Below are 26,464 nucleotides of genomic sequence, written 5' to 3' on the forward strand. Positions count from 1 at the left end.
CGTCAGACCTGGAAGCCATCCTGGGCATTGGATCTTGAGGCCTGCCCTATTTAGTGCTGTGGGAAACTGGGTGGGGGGATTGTATGGAGTGGGGAGATATATAGTCAAAATAACATTCCTTTCTCTGAGAGTCAAGGTCACTCTGCCTGCACCTGGAGGGGTGTGACTGGGAAGCCTCTCCAGCTGGGACAGAGCATTGATTGGCACATGTGATGGACACGTGGGTGCTGGGGCAGAAACTTGGAGTTTGTTTTGGGTGGGAAAAACCTGGAAACTTTCAGATTAGGATTTTCCCAAATGTGCCAATATGACATCTCTAATAAAATGGAACTTTGCGGAATGCTTGGCCTCAGAGTCTTCCTTCATTGGGGGTGTTACTTGGAACCTTGGCAAGCAGCTTATTATCTCTGCAATGCCCAAGAGCTGGTAGCCTATTTTATTTTTCATTATTCACAATGGACTGAACATGAAGGCGTGCTACAGATAAAGGATATAGCTAATATTAGAGAGAGAGAGAGAGAGAAACGGGGTGGCACAGCAGGTAGAGTGCTGTACTGCAGGCCACTGAAGCTGACTGTAGATCTGAAGGTCAGCGGTTCAAATCTCATCACCGGCTCAAGGTTGACTCAGCCTTCCATCCTTCCGAGGTGGGTAAAATGAGGACCTGGATTGTGGGGGCAATATGCTGGCTCTGTTAAAAAGTGCTATTGCTAACATGTTGTAAGCCGCCCTGAGTCTAAGGAGAAGGGCGGCATAAAAATCAAATAAATAAATAAATAAATAATGTTTTCATTTTTGACATTTTACGTTCAGGTTCCACCAGCTCTATTTTTCTCAGCTACTGTGAAAGGTTAGCATATTCCCATTTAAATTTCTCATTTTTCAGACTGGAGTATAATTCAATTGTCTGCTGAAGACTACAATGACTGAGTCTTCGGAGAGGGGCGGCATACAAATCTAATAAATAATAATAATAATAATAATAATGACTGACCCAATTCCTATGGTTTGTCTTCAGTATATATACTTGATAGGACATCCATCTTTCTCCAAAGTTACAAATGTAGCCAATCCAGGAACAGTAGACTAAGTTGGACAGCTGGTTTCACTTAAAAAATGTAGGACCTCTAGTTTCACTCAAAATAAGAAAACCCCTTATTTTAAAAAAAAGAGTTATTGCTGCTTTCTTTGGCAGATACCATATATTGTAAGGTTAAGTCAGAGAGAATTAAAATTCCTTATTCTTGTCTAAAAAATTTATACCTGTTATTATTTTTATTATATTTTTAATCACATCACACACACACAAACTCAAGGTAATATACACAATTATTCATGCCTATTTTCCTTACAAGAACAATCTTGTAAGGTAGGTTGGGCCGAGAGAAAGGGACTGGTCAAAAGTTCTCAGCATACTTTGATATCTAAAATTCAACAACCTCGTATCTCCAGGCTACACCTCGTATCTCATCACTACACCTAACCGTCTCTTTGTTAACATGTTACGTATATTGTATACAATATGAAATTTATACGAACATTATTATTATTATTATTATTATTATTATTATTATTATTATTATTATTATTATTAATTGGATTTGTATGCCGCCCCTCTCCGGAGACTCAGTCATTGTAGTCTTCAGCAGACAATTGAATTATACTCCAGTCTGAAAAATGAGAAATTTAAATACTGCAATTTCTATACTAGTGGCAGTGGTGAGTAGCTACTGCAGGTAGTTGCATGGCACTAGAAGACACTGTGACATCTGAAGTAGTTGAATTATAGTTTATTTCATGTAACAAAAATAATGCACAAGCAGGACATCTGTCAAATAGGTCCGAATACTTGTTTATTAGTTACCAAACTCTCATTTTTGATGTTACTATAACTGAGCTCATCTTGGTACAACTTTTTGAATCTTTTTTAACTCTGTAAAACAAACTAAAGCAACTCAATTATTCTCTGTAAAAAAATTTAACTAATTTTGTTGTTAATACAGGAAGAGGAGCACCTTTTTCAGACTTAGACAAAGGGTTGTTCATTTTACAACCTCATAGCTACTAAGATATAAAATTATTTTGCATTTTATCACCACCTGCAGTGATTTAAAAATGCAGAGCTGCAGATGCTAAACAGTCTTCAGGGAGTTTGTTTTTCCAGACCATTTGCTGTATCCCCCCATTTTAAAAGGATTCTCATGTAGGTTTACATTTGCTGGGAATTCTTTACCCATTGCTTTCTTCAAAGAGAAGCAAACAATACTCAGTTTCCTTGCAGCAAAATAAGACCCATGGACCTATGCCTGGAGTTTCAAACTTGGGAAGGTTTTGCTCAAGTTGTCAGCAAGAGTCTGATCTGCTCCATGCAGCACTTCAAGAAAACACTCCACCTGGAAAAAAACAGAGAAGTATATTTTGTCATATAGAAAGTTGAATAAAGTAAAACATGGGAGTTGCTAAAGCAGGATGAACTTATTTTGTCAAGCACCTTGACCAGAATGTAGATCAGTTAGGTCCCACAGAGTTGGCCTTCTCCGGGTCCCGTCGACTAAACAATGTCGTTTGGAGGGGCCCAGGGGAAGAGCCTTCTCTGTGGCGGCCCCGACCCTCTGGAACCAACTCCCCCCAGATATCAGAGTTGCCCCCACCCTCCTTGCCTTTCGTAAGCTCCTCAAAACCCACCTCTGTCGTCAGGCATGGGGGAATTGAGATATTCCCTTCCCCCTAGGCTTATAAAATTTATGCATGGTATGTTAGTATGTATGATTGGTTTTTCTTAAATTGGGGTTTTTAAAATTACTTTTAATATTAGATTTGTTTGTATTGTTTTTTTTACTGTTGTTAGCCGCCCCGAGTCTGCGGAGAGGGGCGACATACAAATCTAATTAATAAATAAATAATAATAAATAAAAATAAATCATTCCCAAATTTCATGCTGATTCTTTACTAGTTTACAAGATATCAAATTATTTAGTTATTTAGTTATTTATTTATTTATTTATTTATTTATTTTATTAGATTTGTATGCCGCCCCTCTCTGTAGACTCGGGTCGGCTCACAACAATAACAAGAACAATGTAAAAACCAAATCTAATAATTTAAAAAACACTAAACACCCCATTATTAAAAGCAAACACACACTCAAACATTCCATGTATAAACTGTATAGGCCCGGGGGAGATGTGTCAATTCCCCCATGCCTGATGGCAAAGATGGATCTTAAGAACTTTACGAAAGGCAAGGAGGGTGGGGGCAGTTCTGATCTCCGGGGGGAGCTGGTTCCAGAAGGTCGGGGCCGCCACAGAGAAGGCTCTTCTCCTGGGTCCCGGTAAACGACATTGTTTAGTCGACGGGCCCGGAGAAGGCCAACTCTGTGGGACCTAACCGGTCGCTGGGATTTGTGCGGCAGAAGGCGGTCCCGGAGGTATTCTGGTCCGATGCCATGAAGGGCTTTATAGGTCATAACCAACACTTTGAATTGTGCCCGGAAATTGATCGGCAACCAATGCAGACTGCGGAGTGTTGGTGTGACATGGGCATATCTTGGAAAGCCCATGATTTTTACAGCATTACATACGCAAATGCCTTCAAAGCTTTCTAGGTTTTGAACTTCCCAAATATCAGTTAATATCACTTCTGTGAAAGTGGAAAAACTTCCTTCGTAACCACTGATGCTCTTTTACATATTTTAAAGATATAGGGAAAGCATTATGTAAAGCGTTTCTTGGGTAGAAAACAAAACAAACAAGTAACGGGTCCAAAGACGGGCTACAAGAATGGTGGAAGGTCTTAAGCATAAAACGTATCAGGAAAGACTTAATGAACTCAATCTGTATAGTCTGGAGGACAGAAGGAAAAGGGGGGACATGATCGAAACATTTAAATATGTTAAAGGGTCAAATAAGGTTCAGGAGGGAAGTGTTTTTAATAGGAAAGTGAACACAAGAACAAGGGGACACAATCTGAAGTTAGTTGGGGGAATGATCAAAGGCAACGTGAGAAAATATTATTTTACTGAAAGAGTAGTAGATCCTTGGAACAAACTTCTAGCAGACGTGGTTGGTAAATCCACAGTAACTGAATTTAAACATGCCTGGGATAAACATATATCCATTGTAAGATAAAATACAGGAAATAGTATAAGGGCAGACTAGATGGACCATGAGGTCTTTTTCTGCCGTCAGTCTTCTATGTTTCTATGTTTCTATAAGGTTATAACATATGTAGCCCCAAATACTGGTTGCTAAGTGGGACAGTTTAGAGTTTAGACCTTCCCTGCCACAGTGGTTAAGCGAATCACTGCAATTGTTAAATTAGTAACATGGTTATTAAATGAATCTGATTCCCTCATTGATTTTGCTTATCAGAAAGACAATATCTCAACATTGCTTTTGCTTATTTCAGAAATCATACATACCGAAGATGAATAAAATGGAAGGAGATTTTGAAATGCACAGCAGCATTTTTCTTCATTTATATGACCTTGCTTGAGTCCTTCCAATATGTTTTCCTAAAAAATCAGCAAAGAGTTAGAGTTACTTACACAAATGCCTTCAAAGTTTTCTAGGTTTTGAACTTCCCAAATATCACTCAATATCTTGAGCCTTAAAGCCTTAGAATTAGATGCTGTCTGAATAAAGAATTTTTAATAAAGCTTACTAAGGCTGATAACTCAAGCGTGAAAGACAAATGTAAAAAATATAAATGTTTCCAATAAAAAATGTCAGTCATGGCAACCCAGTGATCAAAGAAAACATTTTAATATTAATAACAATTCTGCATATGAAGAATGTTAAATATTGAACACTGAAGTATTTAATATTCCACTGTGTTTCATGTGCATAAATCAACCTTTGAATCAGTTTGGCTATAGAAAGGATGTTAAAAATATAATACTCCATAATTGCTAGAACGGTTCTGTAGGGTAATTTTATACAAGGGCTGAAAAATAAGCACTTAAAAGAAAAGGATAAATATATATTCTATCTCAAATTAAAACAATTTATTTCATTTAAAAAAACACAGAGGACTGATATTCTCTGTCTACAGTAACAATTTTGTGAGATTCTTTCACACATTATAAAGTGCAAGTTACTCAGTTTTCCAGAATTTTTAACATGGTGAAAATGTTCTACACTTCTTACGTGTACATATTCATACACATAGAAATATAGGTTTCATTGCTTAACCATTCTAGAAGACAATTTTATAATTAGTAAGACAACAAATCCTTCAAAAATTATTCAAAACTTGAAAAGATGTAACAGTGCAAGTACAGCTCCAACATAATCACCCAGTTCTTTTTTTAAGCATCTGTATGGCCTTGGGGGACAAAGCTGCTTTAATAAAAAAAACCACATATTTTTATATTTGATAGCAAGTTTATAGCTAGAAAGCGGGAAACCATAAGTCCTGGTGGAAATCAGCTGGTGTCAAGTCCAAGAAATAAGAAGCTAGGATACACTTCAACAGCACTATGAGTTTATTTTGAGCTCATTAACTCATCAACTTATACAAAAGAATCTCATCTACTACTATCAGTGAAGCCAATTTGGTGGTAGATAACTTCAATGTATTTCAAGGAGGACTGGACTTAGGTCTCTTACATAGTGAGCATAGTGAGTCCAAACTGATGATGTGTTTTACCCCACCCACAGTTCAGTTCAGTACTTTGAGCTAGTTACTTTTCCTTCCTTCCTTCCCTCTCCCTCCTCTCCCCCTCTTCTCTGTCTCTCTCCCTCTCTCTGTTTGTAGTGGGAAATAGGATGAGGACGATGTGTTGGATATGTTTATTGCCTTGATTTATTTATAACAATAATAAAGGCAAGATATAAATAAATAAAACATTAAAGATACAATTCCTTTAATGGATATACATGAATACTTTTTACTATACTACCATAGTAATAAAACCTGGGTTGAATCCATTCCTTAACTTTCAAGTTTATATGATTTTTTTTTACCTCCGATAATTCCTGGAACATATTGGAGAGTAATTCACAACAGATGTCTTTCAAGATTTTTAAATGGAAATCTTCATCAACTACTTCCGATTTCTCACACTTTTCTGTCTGGGATTTCTTTGAGCTGTCTACAGATCTCTTCTCACATTCATCCATATTTTGTAACACTCTAATCACGCTGTCAATCAGAGCCAGATCTGAAATGCAAAAAAAAAAATTATGAATGAAAGTATGTCTGGAAAAAGATGAATTCCTAGTAGTGAAACAATTATAATCAGGATATAAACAGAATCCAGTCTTGGATTTATAACAAAAGATTCAAAATCAACTGGGCACAAAGGAAATGAATTACCAGTATTCTTACAAGAAGGTAATTTTTGCTAAGCAGAAATATTAGGAAATTAAATTCTATGATTATATCCCCCACCATTTTGACATTTTGACTTGGAATATATCAGGTATGACACTTACTCTTTCCCATCTTAACATAGTCCTGATCTGCCTGTGAAGCAAATATGGCTGATAGCACAGATAAAATAGAAGCCAACAGGGTCTTCTGTTCTTGAACAATAATTGGTGGATCATCTGGCTGGCAGAGTTCATTGCAAAAAAGATTATAGAGCAAGCTCCATATTTCTTTTCCTCTATCAGAAGACTTGACTGAAAAATGAGGGGGGGAAATTAGTCAATCTCTGGAAAAAAAACCCCTTTATTAAAGGATTCTCTACAAATACTTTGTCATTACATGCTTCAGAAAACATACCAATTGTTTGAATGCCTTTGTCCACTGTAGTGAGCAGCTGTAGAATATGCATATAAACTTCAAGTCCTTCGGAACTGTTATCTGAGCTGCAGTAAAACATTATGGATTTTAGTTAGAATTATTCATTAAGAAAGATTTGTTTTCTCTGTATCCACATGAGAAATTTCAGAGTTGAAGGGGGACATATTGTCGAAAAAAGGAAATATCTATTGAAATGTTTCTACCCCATTCAGTGATATCCAAGAGACTTAAACTCCAACATTTCCATTTTAAAACTGACATGATTTGTTGTTCTTTCACTACAAAAGGCAAAAAGAACCTGAACATTATTTGTCCAATATGAAAAAGATGCCTTATATTTCTATGATTGCATGCATACTGATAGATGCTTACCAAACTTGTTTTGCAGCTTCAAGCAGACAAGGTAGAAATTTAAAATCAGGAATATCATCTGGAGAATCATCTGTAGACTGTTCCGCTGATGGACAAGAATCTTTTTTAATCCAGTTTATCATTAATTCTTCATCTAAATCAAACAACTTATCAACCACTTCACCAACTTTCACCAGCAAGTCCACTGAAAATTAAAGTACAGTTAAATTAAGACCGTATAAATACAAAACAGAATTTAGAAAGTAAAATATTTTAATATGCTCTAGTATACAACTATATAGTATATATACTATATTACCAGCTAATAGTAATTTGGATGAATGCTGTTTTGAGAATCTTTACAGTTTAATGCTATTACTAAATATTAGAGTAGCACTTGGGATTTCAAGGCCAACATGTGCTTTGGAGTATGAAAGGACATGCACATACCATCTGTCTACAACTTTTTAATTGGAAATGTGACACATTTTCCTTTCTTATCTTATATTCTTCCCCCTTTTGCCTATGTTTACCCTTTAAAATATATTTCAATATATTTAAGACAATTTTGAAAATCAATGCTACTTATGGCAGCACTTATAATTGAAGGTCATTTTACCGAAGACTTGGATTGCTAGAGAAATCCCAAAAGATCTTTCCATTATTTGTTCAGTTTGTAAACATAAGTTCCAACAAGACTTTATGTCGATCTAAACACATTCCTATTTTATATTAATGAAAATATAGTATTTATATAGTATAGCATGTTATTGACAATCCAAAGATATTATAACCATAAGAAAAGAAGGCACCAAAAGCTACTCCACTGATTCAGGATTTCACTATAGCATGGATTCTTTGTTTCTTAACTAAAAATGCTTTAAGTGAAATATTTGAAAATATTTGATTCCCGTATTAGGAGTTGTGCATTTTTCCTTACTTTAAAAATTCTCTATGATTCAATACAATACATTCTTCATGTATTAGCTTACCATTTGTAGAACTAGACATGATAAAGCAGAAACAGTTATAAACAGACAGACTTTGTCTGATTCTCTCCACCCAAATATTAGCCACTTCATATTGACAGAGGCAAGTTAATAGCAACCTAAAATACAAATGGAAATGTAACAATGTGAGATTTTTTTGAAAAGCCCAAATTTATATATCAGCCTTATAAGCATCTAAAAGTAAGCTCATTAAATATTTCTAAGTTAACTTGTTATAAGGCTAAACTCTTCAGATCTTATCCTGGTTTATGATGATTAGATATACAATTAAAATCAAAATCAAATAAATGATATGTGAAGTCAATTTAATTGTGAAGATCTATTAAATGGAAAATAAGAATACTGCATACAAGTCTTGGAAGCATCCTACTGAGTTCAGTAGCACTTCTCCCAAGTATAACTAATAAAAAGTGAACCTACTGGCTTTCTAATTGCTTTTTAATTTATATTGCTAATGAAGATTACAATAATACCTTGCCTTAATAAACTGCTATGGGGATCAATGGACATGAGGAGAGAGGACCATGAAGAAAAACAACAGATCATTTAAATCATTTATCGAAAGGAAGATCAGCTAGATGCCTTACTTCAGCTTTTTTGCCAATCAAAAAACTCATATATCCTGTTGTCAAGGACTGAAAGGATTAGAAGCAGCAAACTCCATTATCAGAATAATAATTCTAATACTATCTATTGTCCAAATATGTGTGTGTGCATGTTCTAACACTCAAATGTCTGAGTAAAATAAAGTATATGTTTACTCTGTACATTTTTTCAATTCCATCAGTGGTTTATATTTACAAGCAATGTAGGCAGGTCTGACTTGTAATTGCATTTCACTGCAACGGAAGCTACAAGAGTTTAGCATTTACAAACTACAAGCATAAATGTTACCAGTTTGCATACAGTGTACACAAACATCATGACTATTCCCGGGTAAACCAGAATTCTACCATTCTATCTTACTATTACCTCTTATGCTAAAGGTATTTTAATTACTCAGAAACAAACAAACACAAGCTTACCTGCTTGTTTCAAGCAGAGTTGGGGAATCAGAATCACATAAACGATGAAGGATTACTTGTCTGGAAAAATCATGTATCGGTTAAGCAGCATACAACATGAGACAAACATTATTTTCTTTGCCTTTCTTTACTCAAACATCTGTCAATGTTTCCTGAGTCTTCCCATCCTTAACATTTGGAGTTGTGCAAGTGCAATGTTGAAGGACGTTTTCTTACAGGTAGTCCTCGCTTAGCAACTGTTGTGACAAACCCCCCCCCCCCCAAAAAAAGATCTACTTACAACTCAATTCCAGAATTCACATGCACACACAACGTGAAGTCACATGACTGTACTTTGGGTGCTTGGCAACCAGTTCACTTTTCGTGCCGCATGAATCCCAGCGGCCAGTTAGGTCCAACAGAGTGGGTCTTCTCCGGGTCCCGTCAACTAAACAATGCCGCTTGGCGGGACCCAGGGGAAGAGCCTTCTCTGTGGCGGCCCCGGCCCTCTGGAACCAACTCCCCCCAGAGATTAGAATTGCCCCCACCCTCCTTGCCTTTCGTAAGCTACTTAAAACCCACCTCTGCCGCCAGGCATGGGGGAATTAAGATTTCTTCTCCCCCTAAGCCGTTACAATTGTATGCATGGTATGTTTGTATGTGTGTTTGGTTTTATATATTAAGGGGTTTTTAATTTGCTTTTAGTATTGGATTATTATTGTATACTGTTTATGATTGCTGTTAGCTGCCCCGAGTTTTCGGAGAGGGGCGGCATATAAATCCAATAAAACTTGAAACTTATGCCCAGTTGCAGCATTTCACATGACTGTGATTTATGACACCTTTTTTTTTGCCAATTTCTAGTCTTTGGGGCTGGTTTCCAGCCCCCAAAAATAGCCAAAGGAATATATGGATTCACTTAACAAACGCCACAAAAAAAGGTCATAAAATCAAGTAAGGTTGTGTGCATGTCTTGGTTTACAACTGCCATGACTAAAATGCCTCGCTCCATTACAGTCGTAAGTGGAAGATTCCCCCTACGAAGCACAGAAGGCAGACTTTTTCAAGTCCAGTCCCAACGTGCACATGCTACCTTTTTTTGACCAACAGAAGAATGCTTAAAACTCTGCTTGATAAATAGGTCTTTGAAGGTTAATGTCAGCTGGTGTTTTTAAGACTACCACTTTTTATTATTGCTCATGTTGAGTGAGATGCTCGTGATGAATTTGTTTCTCATGATTCTCTTAACCCTGAATCCACTTGCCCTTGATGGTATTTGCTAATATATATGTATAAAGTCATTTTTTTTCCAATATTCTTTTTATTCTTACTTTTGGACTGGATACCGAGTTTCCTGTATCTTCCTCCTTGAGAAACATTTATATCCGCCTGCCATGCCTTACAAACATTAATATCAAGTATGGTATATATGTTTTCTTTCATTCTAAAGCAGGGGTCCCCAAACTTGGCAACTTTAAGACTTGTGGACTTCAACTCCCAGCTGGCTGGAGAATTCTGGGAGTTGAAGTCTACAAGTCTTAAAGTTGCCAACTTTGAAGACCTCTGTTCTAAAGTATATTAAGAATCTGCATGTACTAAATGGTGTTTTAATAGCATCAGGAACTATTTCAAGTCTGAAAATCATGAAATAAAACTTACCCCAGGTTCTCATCTTTACTAATAGATATGCACGTGTCTTGGCAGCAGGCCATATTTCCCAGAATACCTACACAAATTTCCTGAAATGTAAAATATAGTAAGTTAACATAAAATTATATATACATTAAGGCAGTGTTTCCCAACCTTGGCAACTTGAAGATATTTGGACTTCAGCTCCCAGAATTCCCCAGCCAGCGTATGCTGGCTGGGGAATTCTGGGAGTTGAAGTCCAAATATCTTCAAGTTGCCAAGGTTGGGAAACACTGCATTAAGGTAAACATTATCAAGGAAATATATGCTTAAGTGTTTTCTCAATATATGCAGTATCAATTGAAGCAGGAATTCTCTATGCTATAATTTTTTCTCTCTCGGCGAATAGCAAAAACTTTTAATAAGGTTTAATAACATATTTATTAAGTATTACATTTCTCGTGCTGATAGCTTTTGCACAATTCAACATTTTGGTATATATATATATATATTGTCATTTTCTACAAGCTACATTACCTTATAGGCAGAGAAGGAGGTACTACCTTGAGCTCCTAAAGGAAAGGTGCAATAATTCTAACTAATCAATCAACCTCTTGCTAAGAATGTGACATGGTTCCACCTCTATCAAAATACTCCTTATTTTAACTATCCCATTATGTAATTTTTAAAAATTAGATGACGAAGAAGGAGGGGCAAGCAAAGAACACACTGCTTCGATACATCAAATCTGATGCAAAGTTGAACATACAATTGAAAGAAGCTGCATTGGTCACAGTAGCATGGAAAGCACTTGGCTATAAAGTCACCAAGAGTAGGACACAACTAAACAACAACAACAATTTTGGAAGTCATAGCCAGGTCATTCAAAACCTTAGTTACGTCAAGTCTCCGCCCAGCAGGATTTGTCAGTTAATATTTCTTGAATAGAGCACAGAAGTACACAATCCTCTGATTCTATAACTGTATTGCTTCTCAAGATTAGTAACATTAAGATTGATGAATGTCCCAGAATCCTCATCCTGGTGCTAAGTCCCTCAGATCTTAAAGCTGCTATCATTGAAAAATACTGCTGTAACCAATAATAAAATATTTAGAAAACCATAGACAGGTGCTAAAAGTAATGGATAAATAACAAGAGGTACTAACAACTCAGAAATAGTTAATCCATTGCATAGATAGAAACATAGAAACATAGAAGACTGACGGCAGAAAAAGACCTCATGGTCCATCTAGTCTGCCCTTATACTATTTCCTGTGTTTTATCTTAGGATGGATATATGTTTATCCCAGGCATGTTTAAATTCAGTTACTGTGGATTTACCAACCACATCTGCTGGAAGTTTGTTCCAAGCATCTACTACTCTGTCAGTGAAATAATATTTTCTCACGTTGCTTTTGATCTTTCCCCCAACTAACTTCAGATTGTGTCCCCTTGTTCTTGTGTTCACTTTCCTATTAAAAACACTTCCCTCCTGGACCTTATTTAACCCTTTAATATATTTAAATGTTTCGATCATGTCCCCCCTTTTCCTTCTGTCCTCCAGACTATACAGATTGAGTTCATTAAGTCTTTCCTGATACGTTTTATGCTTAAGATCTTCCACCACTCTTGTAGCCCGTCTTTGGACCCGTTCAATTTTGTCAATATCTTTTTGTAGGTGAGGTCTCCAGAACTGAACACAGTATTCCAAATGTGGTCTCACCAGCGCTCTATATAAGGGGATCACAATCTCCCTCTTCCTGCTTGTTATACCTCTAACTATGCAGCCAAGCATCCTACTTGCTTTTCCTACTGCCCGACCACACTGCTCACCCATTTTGAGGCTGTCAGAAATCACTACCCCTAAATCCTTCTCTTCTGAAGTTTTTGCTAGCACAGAACTGCCAATGCAATACTCAGATTGAGGATTCCTTTTCCCCAAGTGCATTATTTTACATTTGGAAACATTAAACTGCAGTTTCCATTGCTTTGACCATTTATCTAGTAAAGCTAAATCATTTACCATATTACAGACCCCTCCAGGAATATCAACCCTATTGCACACTTTAGAGTCATCGGCAAATAGGCAAACCTTCCCTACCAGACCTTCCCCTATGTCACTCACAAACATATTAAAAAGAATAGGACCCAGAACAGACCCTTGTGGCACACCGCTTGTAACCTGTCTCTGCTCAGAATACTCGCCATTAACAATAACTCTCTGATGTCTATGCTTCAGCCAGCTTGAAATCCACTGAACTATCCAGGGATTAAGTCCAATCTTCACTAATTTATCTATCAGCTCTTTATGTGGAACCGTATCAAAGGCTTTGCTGAAGTCCAGATAGGCAATATCCACGGCACCACCTTGATCCAACACCTTTGTGACATAGTCAAAGAAATCAATGAGATTAGTCTGACATGATTTGCCTTCAGTAAAGCCATGCTGATTTGGGTCCAATAAGTTTTTGTTTTTTAGGTACTGATTTATCCTCTTTTTGAGTAGAGTCTCCATCATTTTAACTATAACTGATGTCAAGCTAACTGGCCTGTAGTTACCAGCTTCTTCTCTACTGCCCTTCTTGTGGATAGGCACAACACTGGCCATTCTCCAATCCTCAGGAACATTTCCTGTTAACAATGATTGGTTAAACAAATCAGTCAGGGGGGTAGTAATGACAGATCTGAGTTCTTTAAGAACTCTGGGGTGGATGACATCTGGACCCATTGCCTTATTTATCTTTAATCGTTCAAGTTCTTTTAAGACATCAGCTTCTAAGATCACTGGAGCTGAATCCGTACAACTGGAAGCAATGCTATATCCCTCTATAGTATTATTTTGTAAGGTGTCTTTTGAGAAAACTGAACAGAAGTAGCTATTGAAATGGTCAGTGATCTTCTTATTCCCATCAATGCATGTATTATTCCCGGTACTAAGCTTCGTGATGCTGCAGTTTTTCTTCTTCCTATCACTAATATATCTGAAGAAGGTTTTATCCCCCTTCTTTACAGATTTGGCAATTTCTTCCTCTTTTGAGGCTTTAGCAGCATGTATTATCTGTTTCGCCTCCTTCTGTCTCATTTTATACACCTCTCTATCAGCTATACTTCCAGACTCTTTATACCTCCTATAGGCAGCCTTTTTTTCATTGACTATAGCCCTTACATCATTGCTAAACCATAGCGGTTTCTTCTTCCTTTTACCTTTAGTTATTTGTCTTACATACAGTCCTGGGGCTTTTAAGATGGCCTTTTTTAATACAGTCCACTGGGTGCTCACTCCTGCCATTTTATCCCTCCCCTTTAATTCATTATTTAAATGCATTAAAATTTGTTTTTCTGAAATCAAATACTTTGGTTGCAGTATAGGATTGCTCACAATCAGTCCTCGACTTACAACAGCTCATTTAGTGACCGTTCAAAGTTGCAATGCCACCAAAAAAAGTGACTTAGGACTTTTTCACATTTACGACAGCTGCAGCATCCTTATGGTCACATGAACAAAATTCAGAATATTTATTTATTTATTATTATTATTATTGTTGTTGTTGTTGTTATTTATTAGATTTGTATGCTGCCCCTCGCCGAGGACTCAGAGCGGCTCACAACAACAATACACAATGTACAAATCTAATACTAAAAGAACAATTTAAAACCCTTATTATAAAAAACAAACCATACATAAAAAACCATAGTAGCTAAGGGGTTTATCAGCTTCCCCATGCCTGGCGACATAGGTGAGTTTTTAGGAGCTTTTGAAAGGTGGGGAGGGTGGGGGCAGTCCTAATCTCTGTGGGGAATTGATTCCAGAGGGCCGGCGCTGCCACAGAGAAGGCTTTTCCCCTGGGTCCCCCCAGACAGCATTGTTTAGTTGACGGGACCCGGAGAAAGCCAACTCTCTGGGACCTAATCGGTCGCTGGGATTCGTGTGGCAGAAGGGGGTCCCGATGATATTCTGGTCCAATGCCATGTAGGGCTTTATAGGACATTCATTCATTCATTCAATTTTTTTTTCCGCCCTTCTCCTTAGACGCAGGGCGGCTTACAACATGTTAGCAACAGCACTTTTTTTTAACAAAGCCAGCATATTGCCCCTGCAATCCGGGTCCTCATTTTACCCACCTCGGAAGGATGGAAGGCTGAGTCAACCTTGAGCCTTTTTATGGTTGCACTGCCCCAGGATCATATGATCACCTATTGGGCCCTTCTGACAAGCCAAATTAGTTTAACAGCCATGCTATTAACTTAATAGTGATTCCCTTATCAACTGTGGCCAGAAAGGTCATACAGCATGAAATTTACACAACTATTTCAGTCAATACAAATTCTGGGCTCAATTGTAATCATAAGTTGAGGACTTCTTGTATTTAATGGCTGTCTTCTACTTTTTAATATTGTGTTTTTACTTGCTGTTTGTGCTTTATTCAATCGCATAATTCCAAAAATCAACTACATAAATAATAAATATACATTCATAATAGGACTTACAGTAAGTCGAGGACATTTGGACTTTGCAAGAAAAACCATGAATATGTCAGGTGCTTTAAACTCTTGTAAAAATAAAGCAACATCCTGAAATGAAGAAAGTTGGATTGTTGATATACAGTGAAACAAAACATATTTGGTGAGGAGTAGCATAAAAGTTCATTTTGGAGTTCAAAACCTTTCCACTACCATCACCACAAATAATTTTTTCTATTTAAAGTTTGAACTTCTAATAAAGTTATCTCCTCTGAATGGTTCTTGGCAACACAGGAACTTAAAGACAGCAATGTGGTTGACATTACATACTTTCTTTCTCTCATTAATTCAAAAGGCCAGCTGATCGTAAACAAATGATATCATCATTAATGAACAGATAGTATAAGACAGGTTATTTCTTTTGGAACAGGTATATCAACAAAACGGGGATGGGCAGTGAGCGTAGGCACCTTACCTGGTTTTCCTCCAAATCATATATTGATATGATTTATGGTATATCTATGGATGTGTATGTGAAGATTGTGGGAAAAAAATTTTTAAAAATAAAAAATAAAATAAAATACAAAATGAAATTTGACTTCATTGACTACAGCCAAATATCATGTAGACTCTTAGAATGTGAAACATTAAGATGAAATGGAATAACAAAAATAAATTAAAAATTACTGTAAAAATGGAGTTTGCAGTAAAAATAGTGCAGAATATATTAGACAAGAATGCATATCTTCTCCATATTTAGTAAATATATTACAAGAATGGAAAATTACAAGATTTTACAGCTGAAAACTGAACTGGAGATTGACAATTCGAGATCCACAGAGGGTAACGTTTTCTTAACCAAATATAAAAAAGATTTCTTTAAAAGTTGTTTTTGACAGTTAAAACTTAAGTATCTTAAGACAAAGATAATGTCATCCCGCATGCTAAATGAACTTGCAGTTAACAGTGGTAAAGTGAAAACATGTAGATTAGATTAGATTAGATTTATTGGATTTATATGCTGCCCCTCTCCGTAGACTCGGGGCGGCTCACAACAATAGTAAAAAACAATACATAGTAACAAATCTAATATTTAGCAATCTAAATTACAGTTTTAGGTTAAAAAATCCAAAAGAAACCCCAATATATAAAAAACAAGCACACAGTCGAATCATACACAGAAACTACATGGGCAAGAGGGAGATGTTTCAATTCCCCCATGCCTGATGGCAGAGGTGGGTTTTAAGGAGTTTACGAAAGGCAAGGAGGGTGGGGGCAATCCTAATCTCTGGGGGGAGCTGGTTCCAGAGGGTCGGGGCCACCACAAAGAAGGCTCTTGCCCTGGGTCCTGCCAGACGACATTGTTTAGTTTAGGTAGTATGCCGGAAAAAATAAAAAATTGATATTAGGAAGACAAAGACAAACATAAGGCAAAATCATGATGGAAAAGGATATTTCAGAATAGTGAAAGCTTTTTTGGTTCTAAGGGAGGCAAATGAAAGCTAGAAATACCATAACAAAGAACAGAAAGAAGATACATGTTTTCAAATAATAACAATCATGGAGGCAATTACAAAGAGAAACAAATAAAGGCAGATTAGAAAGCACAAGCTCATAGACCAGTGATGGTGAACCTATGGCACAGGTGCCACAGGTGGCATGCGGAACCATATCTGCTGACACACAAGCTGTTGCCCTAGCTCAGCTCCATAAGGCCTACTTGCACACCAGCCAGATGATTTTCAGCTTCCACGTAGGTTCGGGGAGGACATTTTCGGCTTACGAAGGGCCTCTGGAGGGATGGGGGAGGAGGGTGTTTTTGGCCTCCCCAGGCTCCAGGAAGCCGCTGGAGCCTGGGGAGGATTAAAAAACAGGTCTATTGGACCCACCAGAAGTTTCGGAAATGAGCTGTTTCTGGCTTCCAGAGGGCCTCCGGGGAGGCAATTTCTTGCCCTCTCCGCCATTGAATTATGGGTGTGGGCACATGCACAGGCGTAATAGTCTGAGCACACACGCTTTCGGCACCTATGGGGGAAAAGGTTCGCCATCACTGTCATAGACCTTTTGGCATATGATAAAAGCAGATAATGGCCTACAAAAAAATTATACCTGAAAAATTGAGAGACACAGAAGAATGGCAAAAAATTAAGAAAATAGCCTCTATCAATGATATTACAGGATTGTTCTTGGAAGAATGATTAGATATTAGTAATTAAAGACAGGCCAAGACAGCAAGTATTTGTATATGCGGAAGCTGAAGCCAATTTGAAAACATCTGCCTAATTAAAAAAAGGAATTCCATATATTTTCAAACTTTTCTGAAGTTTATATGGTGGGGGGAGAGAAAATGAAGATATGTTTTGCTTGAAAAAGATCCCCCTCTGCAAAAAAATATTTCAGAAATCTTTCATTTATGACTAGCAAACTATCACAATATCATTCCCATGGTTTTAATAATTTATAATTAATATTATATATGCTCGATTCTATTCCCAAATGATTTTAATACTCTACAAAGCTAGTTTTAACTAATACCTTATCCATTGACATGTCCCACACTTTGCAAATATCATTCTCCATCTCTTCATCTAGTTCCACTTGTTCTTCCTCATTGTTCAGCTTTGAAGTGTCCTTTTAAAAGTTAACCAAGTTGTAGAGTAAATAAAAGCATGGATATAAAATTACAAATTAACTTTGAAAAGCTTACCAGTAGACTTAAGTAACTATTACTTAATTGTTAGCTACATAAAGCATAACAAAAATATTTATGTTACAATTAAACTATTGTAGCAGTCATGGGAATGTTATTCATTGAAACTAGAGTTCATCCAGGTTATTAAAAGATCAGACTTTTTAATTTCAATGTGACCTTTTGTTTTACATTTTATGTATTTTGCATATATATATATATAGTTATAAATTGAGTGGTTCTCAACCTGGGGGTCAGGACCCCTTTGGGGGGGTCAAGCAACCGTTTCACGGGGTCGCCTAAGACCAAAGGAAAAGACAAATTTCCCATGGTATTAGGAACTAAAGCTATTATTATTATTATTATTATTATTATTATTATTATTATTATTATTATTATTATTAGACTTGTATGCCGCCCTTCTCCGAAGACTCGGGGCGGTTCACAGAATACAGTACAAAAAACAATATGTATAAAAGTCTAATTAGTTAAAACTATAAACTAAGATCCCATTACATTAAAAAGCAGTCAAGCAGTGTTCCTGTGCCTCGGAAAATATTTTTACAATGCGACCAATCAGGTGTTTACAATGGGGGTGTCCCTCTGACCTTCCTGCCAATCAACTTAAAGCTCTTGGGAAAATAGGCGCTAGACTTATGGTTGGGGGACACCACAACGTGAGGAACTGTATTAAGGGGTTGCAGCATTAAAGGATGAGAACCACTGATGTGTAACCTCGCATCCACAATTCTTTAGCTATTGGCCAAGAGCACCATGGCTCACATGGTTAAGATGCTACGTTGGAGGTTAGCACTCCCACGTTCAAGACTTGAGTGCTGCCATAGGGTAGAGTTGAGTTCCCATCCTTCATCAACTGGGTGTCCCCCAGGGAATAGTGATGTCACCAGCTAATCCTTTCAACCTGGAAGTGCTTCAGTGTTTCTAACAGGAGTGCAGGCAAGACATTAGCCAATGATGATAATCAAATGATATTTATTACTTTTAAGATAATAGATTAGCTTTCATGGTCCTGTGCCACCCAAATTAATCTAATTGAGGATTACAAATAACCATAGATATGCTGATGCTTGGTTACATGTTCTCCTACTCTGTCTCTCTTTATTCAAAGCTAGGTACTGTTTGAAATAAGAGCATTTATTGTTTTTTACCCCTATAGGTTCAGTAAATTCAATTAAAAGGAATTTATCTGGAAAGTCCCAAACTCTACCATATCTTTGAACTGTTGACATTCACTCTTGATAAACCCAGGGTGGAAAAGTTGGAAGTTTACATATATATTAGTATCAGTGCCAATGCAGGAAATCACCTAACAGTTCAACATCTCTATGTCAGCACTACAGTAATTGTATTCTGTTAATACACAATCCTGAATTAATCATTGAATAACTGAATATTTTAGTAATTTAATTCTCATTCAGTTTCTCCCATTAGAAAATTGTTCATGTTTTTCACCTTGTTGAAATGTTAACAGAAGACCCTTGAGTATCATTTTTTAACACTCTAAGTACATCTTTACCATCTGCAAACTTGAATGATAATTTAAGATAGTTCTCAATTAGCTATTAAACACCTGTTCCAAAGATACTATGATCTATAATCTGCCTTATGCTTGCCACATAAAGGAGATAATCAATAAAGAGCACCTTGATTAATTTCTCAAGCACACCAATCAGCCAGTGCTTGCTGTAAACTGTATTTCCAATGGAATCTCCAGCAGCCACTTCTTCTTCCTCTGAATCACTTGAGGGGGGTGAAGGATTTCTGTCCATATTTGTGCAATAATACTATTAATAATTATTAATTTATTATTATTAATAATTAATATTAATAGATTGAAAAGTTCCTAAAGAAAGAGTAGAAAACAAGAGTTGAAATGTTTTATTTTGAAAATAAAAGTGCTTTTAAAGCCCAAAAGCATTAATTTTGTTAGCAAGATTCTTGCACTAGTTACAGCAGTAAGATTCTTTCACTAGTTGAAGATATCCATGGTCCCTCCCCAATTTTAACATTTCAAATTCCTGTGAATTAATTCTCAGTAATTTCCAGTTTCCCCGGACAAAATCGGGCTGTTCAATATAACTAATGAAAGGGAGTCCTCGACTTACGACCACAATTGAGCCAATTTCTATTGTTAAGTGAGGCCTTTGTTAAGTGAATTATGCTCCATTGACACAGTAGTTAGAGTGCAGTACTGCAGGCTACTTCTCAAGGTTGACTCAGTCTTCCTTCTGTCCGAGGTTGGTAAAATGAGGACCCAAATTGTTGGAGAAAATATTGTTGGGTGAAATATGACTCTGTAAGTCGCTTAGAGAGGATTGTAAGGCACTGTGAAGCGGTATATAAGTCTAAGTGCTCTTGCTATTTTACAACATAGAAACATAGAAGACTAACGGCAGAAAAAGACCCCATGGTCCATCTAGTCTGCCCTTTTACTATTTCCTGTATTTTATCTTACAATGGATATATGTTTATCCCAGGCATGTTTAAATTCGGTTACTGTGGATTTACCAACCACGTCTGCTGGAAGTTTGTTCCAAGGATCTACTACTCTTTCAGTAAAATAATACTTTCTCATGTTGCCTTTGATCTTTCCCCCAACTAACTTCAGATTGTGTCCCCTTGTTCTTGTGTTCACTTTCCTGTTAAAAACACTTCCCTCCTGAACCCTATTTAACCCTTTAACATATTTAAATGTTTCGATCATGTCCCCCCTTTTCCTTCTGTCTTCCAGACTATACAGATTGAGTTCATTAAGTCTTTCCTGATACGTTTTATACTTCAGACCTTCCACCATTCTTGTAGCCCGTCTTTGGACCCGTTCAATTTTGTCAATATCTTTTTGTAGGTGAGGTCTCCAGAACTGAACACAGTACTCCAAATGTGGTCTCACCAGCGCTCTATATAAAGGGATCACAATCTCCCTCTTCCTGCTTGTTATACCTCTAGCTATGCAGCCAAGCATCCTACTTGCCTTTCCTACTGCCCGACCACACTGCTCACCCATTTTGAGACTGTCAGAAATCACTACCCCTAAATCCTTCTCTTCTGAAGTTTTTGCTAACACAGAACTGCCAATGCAATACTCAGATTTAGGATTCCTTTTCCCCAAGTGCATTATTTTACATTTGGAAACATTAAACTGCAGTTTCCATTGCTTTGACCATTTATCTAGTAACGCTAAATCATTTACCATATTACAGACCCCTCCAGGAATATCAACCCTATTGCACACTTTAGAGTCATCGGCAAATAGGCAAACCTTCCCTACCAAACCTTCCCCTATGTCACTCACAAACATATTAAAAAGAATAGGACCCAGAACAGACCCTTGTGGCACACCGCTTGTAACCTGTCTCTGCTCAGAATACTCGCCATTAACAATAACTCTCTGATGTCTATGCTTCAGCCAGCTTGAAATCCACTGAACTATCCAGGGATTAAGTCCAATCTTCACTAATTTATCTATCAGCTCTTTATGTGGAACCGTATCAAAGGCTTTGCTGAAGTCCAGATAGGCAATATCCACGGCACCACCTTGATCCAACACCTTTGTGACATAGTCAAAGAACTCAATGAGATTAGTCTGACACGATTTGCCTTCAGTAAAGCCATGCTGATTTGGGTCCAATAAGTTATTGTTTTTTAGATGCTGATTTATCCTCTTTTTGAGTAGAGTCTCCATCATTTTAACTACAACTGATGTCAAGCTAACTGGCCTGTAGTTTCCAGCTTCTTCTCTACTGCCCTTCTTGTGGATAGGCACAACACTGGCCATTCTCCAATCCTCAGGAACATCTCCTGTTAACAGGGATTGGTTAAACAAATCAGTCAGGGGGGTAGCAATGACAGATCTGAGTTCTTTAAGAACTCTGGGATGGATGCCATCTGGACCCATTGCCTTATTTATCTTTAATCTTTCAAGTTCTTCTAAGACATCGGCTTCTAAGATCACTGGAGCTGAATCCGTACAGCTGGAAGCAATGCTATATCCCTCTATAGTATTATTTTGTAAGGTGTCCTTTGAGAAAACTGAACAGAAGTAGCTATTGAAATGGTCAGCGATCTCCTTATTCCCATTAATGGATGTATTATTCCTGGTACTAAGCTTTGTGATGCTGCAGTTTTTCTTCTTCCTATCACTAATATATCTGAAGAAGGTTTTATCCGCCTTCTTTACAGATTTTGCTATTTCTTCCTCTTTTGAGGCTTTAGCAGCATATATTATCTGTTTCGCCTCCTTCTGTCTCATTTTATACACCTCTCTATCAGCTATACTTCCAGACTCTTTATACCTCCTATAGGCAGCCTTTTTTTCATTGACTATAGCCCTTACATCATTGCTAAACCATAGCGGTTTCTTCTTCCTTTTACCTTTAGTTACTTGCTTTACATAAAGTCTTGTGGCTTTTAAGATGGCCTTTTTTAATACAGTCCACTGGGTGCTCGCTCCTGCCATTTTATCCCTCCCCTTTAATTCATTATTTAAATATTCCCCCATTGCATTAAAATTTGTTTTTCTGAAATCCAATACTTTGGTTGCAGTATAGGATTGCTCACAATCAGTTTTTACATCAAACCACAAACATAGATGGTCGCTGCAACCTAAATTTTCTCCCACCTTGACCTCTGAAACCCAATTCCCATTTGTAAAAACTAAATCTAGAATATTCTCCCCTCTAGTTGGTGTCTTAACTAGCTGTGCCATAGCTGCTCCTGTAAAGGCCTCTACTATATTCTTACTTTTGCATGTAAGGGCACTGGGGATATTCCAGTCAACATCAGGCATGTTGAAATCACCCATAACCACAATATCTCCCTTTACTGCCATTAGGGTAATCTCATCCACCATCTTGTTGTCATGTTCCTCAGATTGCCCTGGAGGCCTGTAGATCACCCCAATTCTAATGACAGAACCGTCTTTATTTTGCATGCAAATCCAGAGGGTCTCCAGATCTTTACATGTATTTTGAATTAGTATTGTTTTTAGACTTTCTTTAACATAAATGGCTACTCCACCTCCCCTTCTCTCTATTTTATCCTTCCTATACAGTGTATATCCTGGTATGGATATTTCCCATTCATTGGAATCCTTAAACCATGTCTCAGTTATGGCAACCAGATCCAAATTATCTCTAGATATTATGGCCATTAACTCACAGAGCTTGTTGCTCAAGCTTCGAGCATTCGTGCACATTACCCGAAGAACATTATTTTCATTATTAGTTTGTCCCTTATCATCAACAACTACATCTATTTTATTTTCAGCTCCCTTTTCATAAGCTTCCAGAAACTGATGTATCCTCATTGGTCGGGGACAGAAATCCCCCACATCTGGTACATCTCTGTCCCCTTTACCTAGTTTAAATGCCTGTCCAAAAAAGCTCTGAATTCCTCACCGAGCACCTGGGTACCTCTGTATGATGGATGCAAACCATCCCTCTTAAACAACTCCCTATTAGACCATCTACTGACATCATGACTTACATAACCAAAACCTTCAGCTTTACACCACTGCCTTAACCACACATTAAACTCTCTGATACAACTTGTTTTGCCCTCCTGGCCACAAACCGGTAACACCTCTGAGAAAGTCACTGAATCAGTTATTTTACCCAGCTCCACACTTAGACTTTGAAAATCTCTTTTTACTACATTAACATTTCTCTGGGACAGATCGTTTGTGCCAAGATGCACCACCACATCAACTTTATTACCTTTACTCACAGCCCTGACAATGTTTGTAATCCGCCTCCTGTCCCTGTGGGCAGTGGCTCCTGGAAGACACCTCATCACCTTCACCACATCCTTCCTCTGTCCAAAATCAACACCTCTGACAATCGAGTCACCCACAAGAACATGAGTCCTCTCTTTGCCACAACTTTGCCACAGTTCTTAAGTGAATCACCAGTTGATAAATTAGTAACAGGTTGGTAAGTGAATCCAGTTTCCCCATTTATTTTGCTTGTCAAAAGGGGAACTCATGACTTTGGGACACAGCAATGGTCATAAGTAGGAATCAGTTGCCAAGCATCTGAATTTGCATTATATGATCACAGGGATGCTACCAATGTCATTAAGTGTTGAAAATGGTCACAACCAGGGGTGGGCTGCTAACCGGAACGCTAAATTGGGCTCGCTGCAATGGCTTACGAGTGCTAGCGGGGCCAGCGCAATTTTGCTTCTGCACCTGTGTAAGTAGCAAAATCACGCACTTGCGGTTCCATGCGCGATTTTTCTACCTTCAAAGGTGCAGAAGCAAAATCGTGCTGGCCCTGCTAGCACTCATGAGCCGCGGCGGTGAGCCCAATTTAGTGTTCCGGCTAGCAGCCCATCCCTGGTCACAACTTACTTTTTTTTGGCGCCACTGTAACTTTGGATGGTCCCTAAATGAACTGTCCCGTAAGTCCAAGTCTACCTATACAAACAAATATAAAATAAAACCAGAAAAGGAAAAACAAAGTCAGAGGAATTCGGTTGGGAAAGGGAAAGACAATCATTTTTTTTCTTCAACTTCTAGGGCAGGGGTCTCCAACGTTGACAACTTTAGGACTTGTGGACTTCAACTCCCAGAATTCCTCAGCCAGCAAAACTGTAAGCTGTATTTCCAAAGCTGGCTGTGGAACTCTGGGATTTGAAGTCCACAAGACATAGAGTTGTCACCTGCTCTAAGGCAAATTAAGAGTCCTAGAACCGAAAACAAATCAGGGCCAAACTTAAGGACTGAACTATTAAATTAAAAGCTTGGCCTCCTAAGGCAGGGGTAGGCAACGTTGGCTCTTCTATGGTATGTGGACCTCAATTCCCAGAATTCCTGAGCTAACATGATTGGTTCAGGAATTCTGGGAGTTGAAGTCTACAAGTCATAAAAGAGCCAACTTTGCTTACTCCTGTCTTGAAGGGATTTTGTTCCTCTTCGCCCTCGTCCTCAGGAAAGCCTCATTCCCAGAAAACCAATTTCCACAAGCCACGAGATCCGGGGACCCGCTTATCTCGCCGTACACGCCAACGTCCGCAGAAATCCCAGCGCCTACCTTAACCTGTCCCCCTTCTCCACCCCAACCATGTCCGCCATTTAGTTTCCCGCCGTTCCGGTACCCAATTCCGATTGGCTCGAGTTTTTGTTTTGTTCCCAGATGACTCCACCCTCTTTTCCATCTTCCCGCCTCCCCTGGGCTGAACCAACCCATCAGCGGCGTCGGGCCTGAGGCCGCTAAGGCGGGCGGAGCGAGAAACCTCGTACCCCTCCCGCAGTTGGGACAGACCCGGGTTGAACCTGAAGTGGCTCCCGAGGGGCTTCCACTCTTCTGGCGGGAAGGGGGCTTCCTCTCTCGCAACGGGCAGGAGTTGGTAGCGCCCCCGTCTCGGAGAAGACACCGTCCGTCCTCCTTCGCACGCACGCATACACGCAGCCCTTCGGCTCTTCTGACGCGGAAGCGAGGGTGTCCCCCCCCCCCCCCCCCGATGTTAGCGCCCTCCGCCGGCTTTCTCGGTGCAACTTCTTCCTGAGGGCGTTGTGCGAGCGAAGCGCCGGGATGGTGGCAGGTCGAACGCGACTCACACGTTCTCTCCGTTCAAATGCCACGGCTTGGTTACTTTAGGACAGGGGTTGTCCACTTTAAGACTTGTGGACTTCAACTCCCAGAGTTCCTCAGCCAGCTTTTCTCGAGCACACCAGCTTTGCTGGATGAGGAACTCTGGGAGTTGAAGTCCACAAGTCTTAAAAAGGTGGACAAGGTTGGAGAACCTAGCTTTAGAAAGTGGTGGTGCTCGGCCGATAATATATGGATGGCGGGGAAATCATCTGGAGATTAGAAAAACAAAACGAAAAAACACTCCTCCCGGGGGGGGGGGGGGGAGCAGTGGTAAGCCGTAAAGTTGCCAAGCCAAAACTATATGGTGGAAAGCACCTGGAATCTAGGTCAATTCAAGGCTTTTTTTCCTTTGTACTTGTGTTGACAAATTGACAAGTCAGTCAATTCAAATTTTTTTTACCTTTGGGGTTTTTTTTAGCACATTCAAATAAAGTGTAGGAAAAACCCGTTGAGTAAGATGGCTTTTAAAAATGCTTCTTAGCTCCTTAACTCTACTCCTCTGGCTTAGATGATCAGGAAAGATAAGAAAGGTGGACTTCCAAATGGAGAAACTGATAACATTGGGAGTCTATTCAATTGCCTTCTCAGGATTTGAAGGTGGTTTTTCCTTCTCTGCAATCCTTCTTTGGATTTTGCCCATTTTGAAACTTCATTTCCCCCCCCCCCCCCCTACTTTGGAGAACATTTGAACATGACTCTTGCAAGATGTTTCTGCCTTTATTGCATACCCAAGAATTATTTATTGGGAATTTTAAAAAACCAAACAAACCACTAAGGCAATAGCAAATAATTTCCATACATTTTCCCAAAAAACAGCATGGGTATGTCTATGTAATCAACCAAGTACAAGCAGTCCTCATTTTATGACAATTGAGCCAAAAAATTATGTTGCTGAATGAAAACATTTGTTAAATGAGTTTGCCACATTTTACGAATTTTCTTGCCCCAGTTGTTAA

At 38.4% G+C, this 26,464-nt stretch overlaps 1 protein-coding gene across 2 annotated transcripts; it reads right to left on the reverse strand.

Annotated features, from left to right (window-relative positions):
• Positions 1–1,775: 1,775 nt before the first annotated feature.
• On the reverse strand, positions 1,776–25,370 carry SAAL1 (serum amyloid A like 1). 2 transcript variants are annotated; one of them, XM_070764417.1, is made up of 14 exons: positions 25,190–25,370; positions 24,266–24,327; positions 19,560–19,700; positions 17,742–17,837; positions 15,234–15,317; positions 10,775–10,854; positions 9,137–9,196; positions 8,094–8,209; positions 7,123–7,306; positions 6,730–6,815; positions 6,438–6,626; positions 5,967–6,163; positions 4,421–4,513; positions 1,776–2,393 (listed from the first exon to the last, which is right to left on the reverse strand). In XM_070764417.1, exons 3-14 carry the CDS (start codon positions 19,683–19,685, stop codon positions 2,301–2,303), a joined length of 1,404 nt encoding a protein of 467 aa, XP_070620518.1. In that variant the 5' UTR covers positions 19,686–19,700; positions 24,266–24,327; positions 25,190–25,370; the 3' UTR covers positions 1,776–2,300. The 2 variants fall into 2 exon arrangements, with proteins under 2 accessions (XP_070620518.1, XP_070620509.1); XM_070764408.1 differs by lacking the exon at positions 25,190–25,370 and adding an exon at positions 24,948–25,130 and having other exon boundaries at positions 24,266–24,331.
• Between the last annotated feature and the right edge of the window lie 1,094 nt (positions 25,371–26,464).

This window comes from Erythrolamprus reginae, chromosome 1 (genome assembly GCF_031021105.1).
Source record: "Erythrolamprus reginae isolate rEryReg1 chromosome 1, rEryReg1.hap1, whole genome shotgun sequence".
In the NCBI taxonomy this organism is placed as follows: Eukaryota; Metazoa; Chordata; class Lepidosauria; order Squamata; family Dipsadidae; genus Erythrolamprus; species Erythrolamprus reginae.

Bases quoted from the DNA above. Each gene is read 5' to 3' on its own strand.
- SAAL1 (XM_070764408.1), bottom strand. From the start codon at position 25,103: ATGGGTTGGTTCAGCCCAGGGGAGGCGGGAAGATGGAAAAGAGGGTGG. The intron at 10,855-15,233 runs GTAAGTCCTATT...TTTACATTTCAG, and splicing joins CCAAATGTCCTCGACTTACT to GAAATTTGTGTAGGTATTCT. The intron at 2,394-4,420 runs GTATGTATGATT...GTTTTTTTCCAG, and splicing joins TTCCATTTTATTCATCTTCG to GTGGAGTGTTTTCTTGAAGT.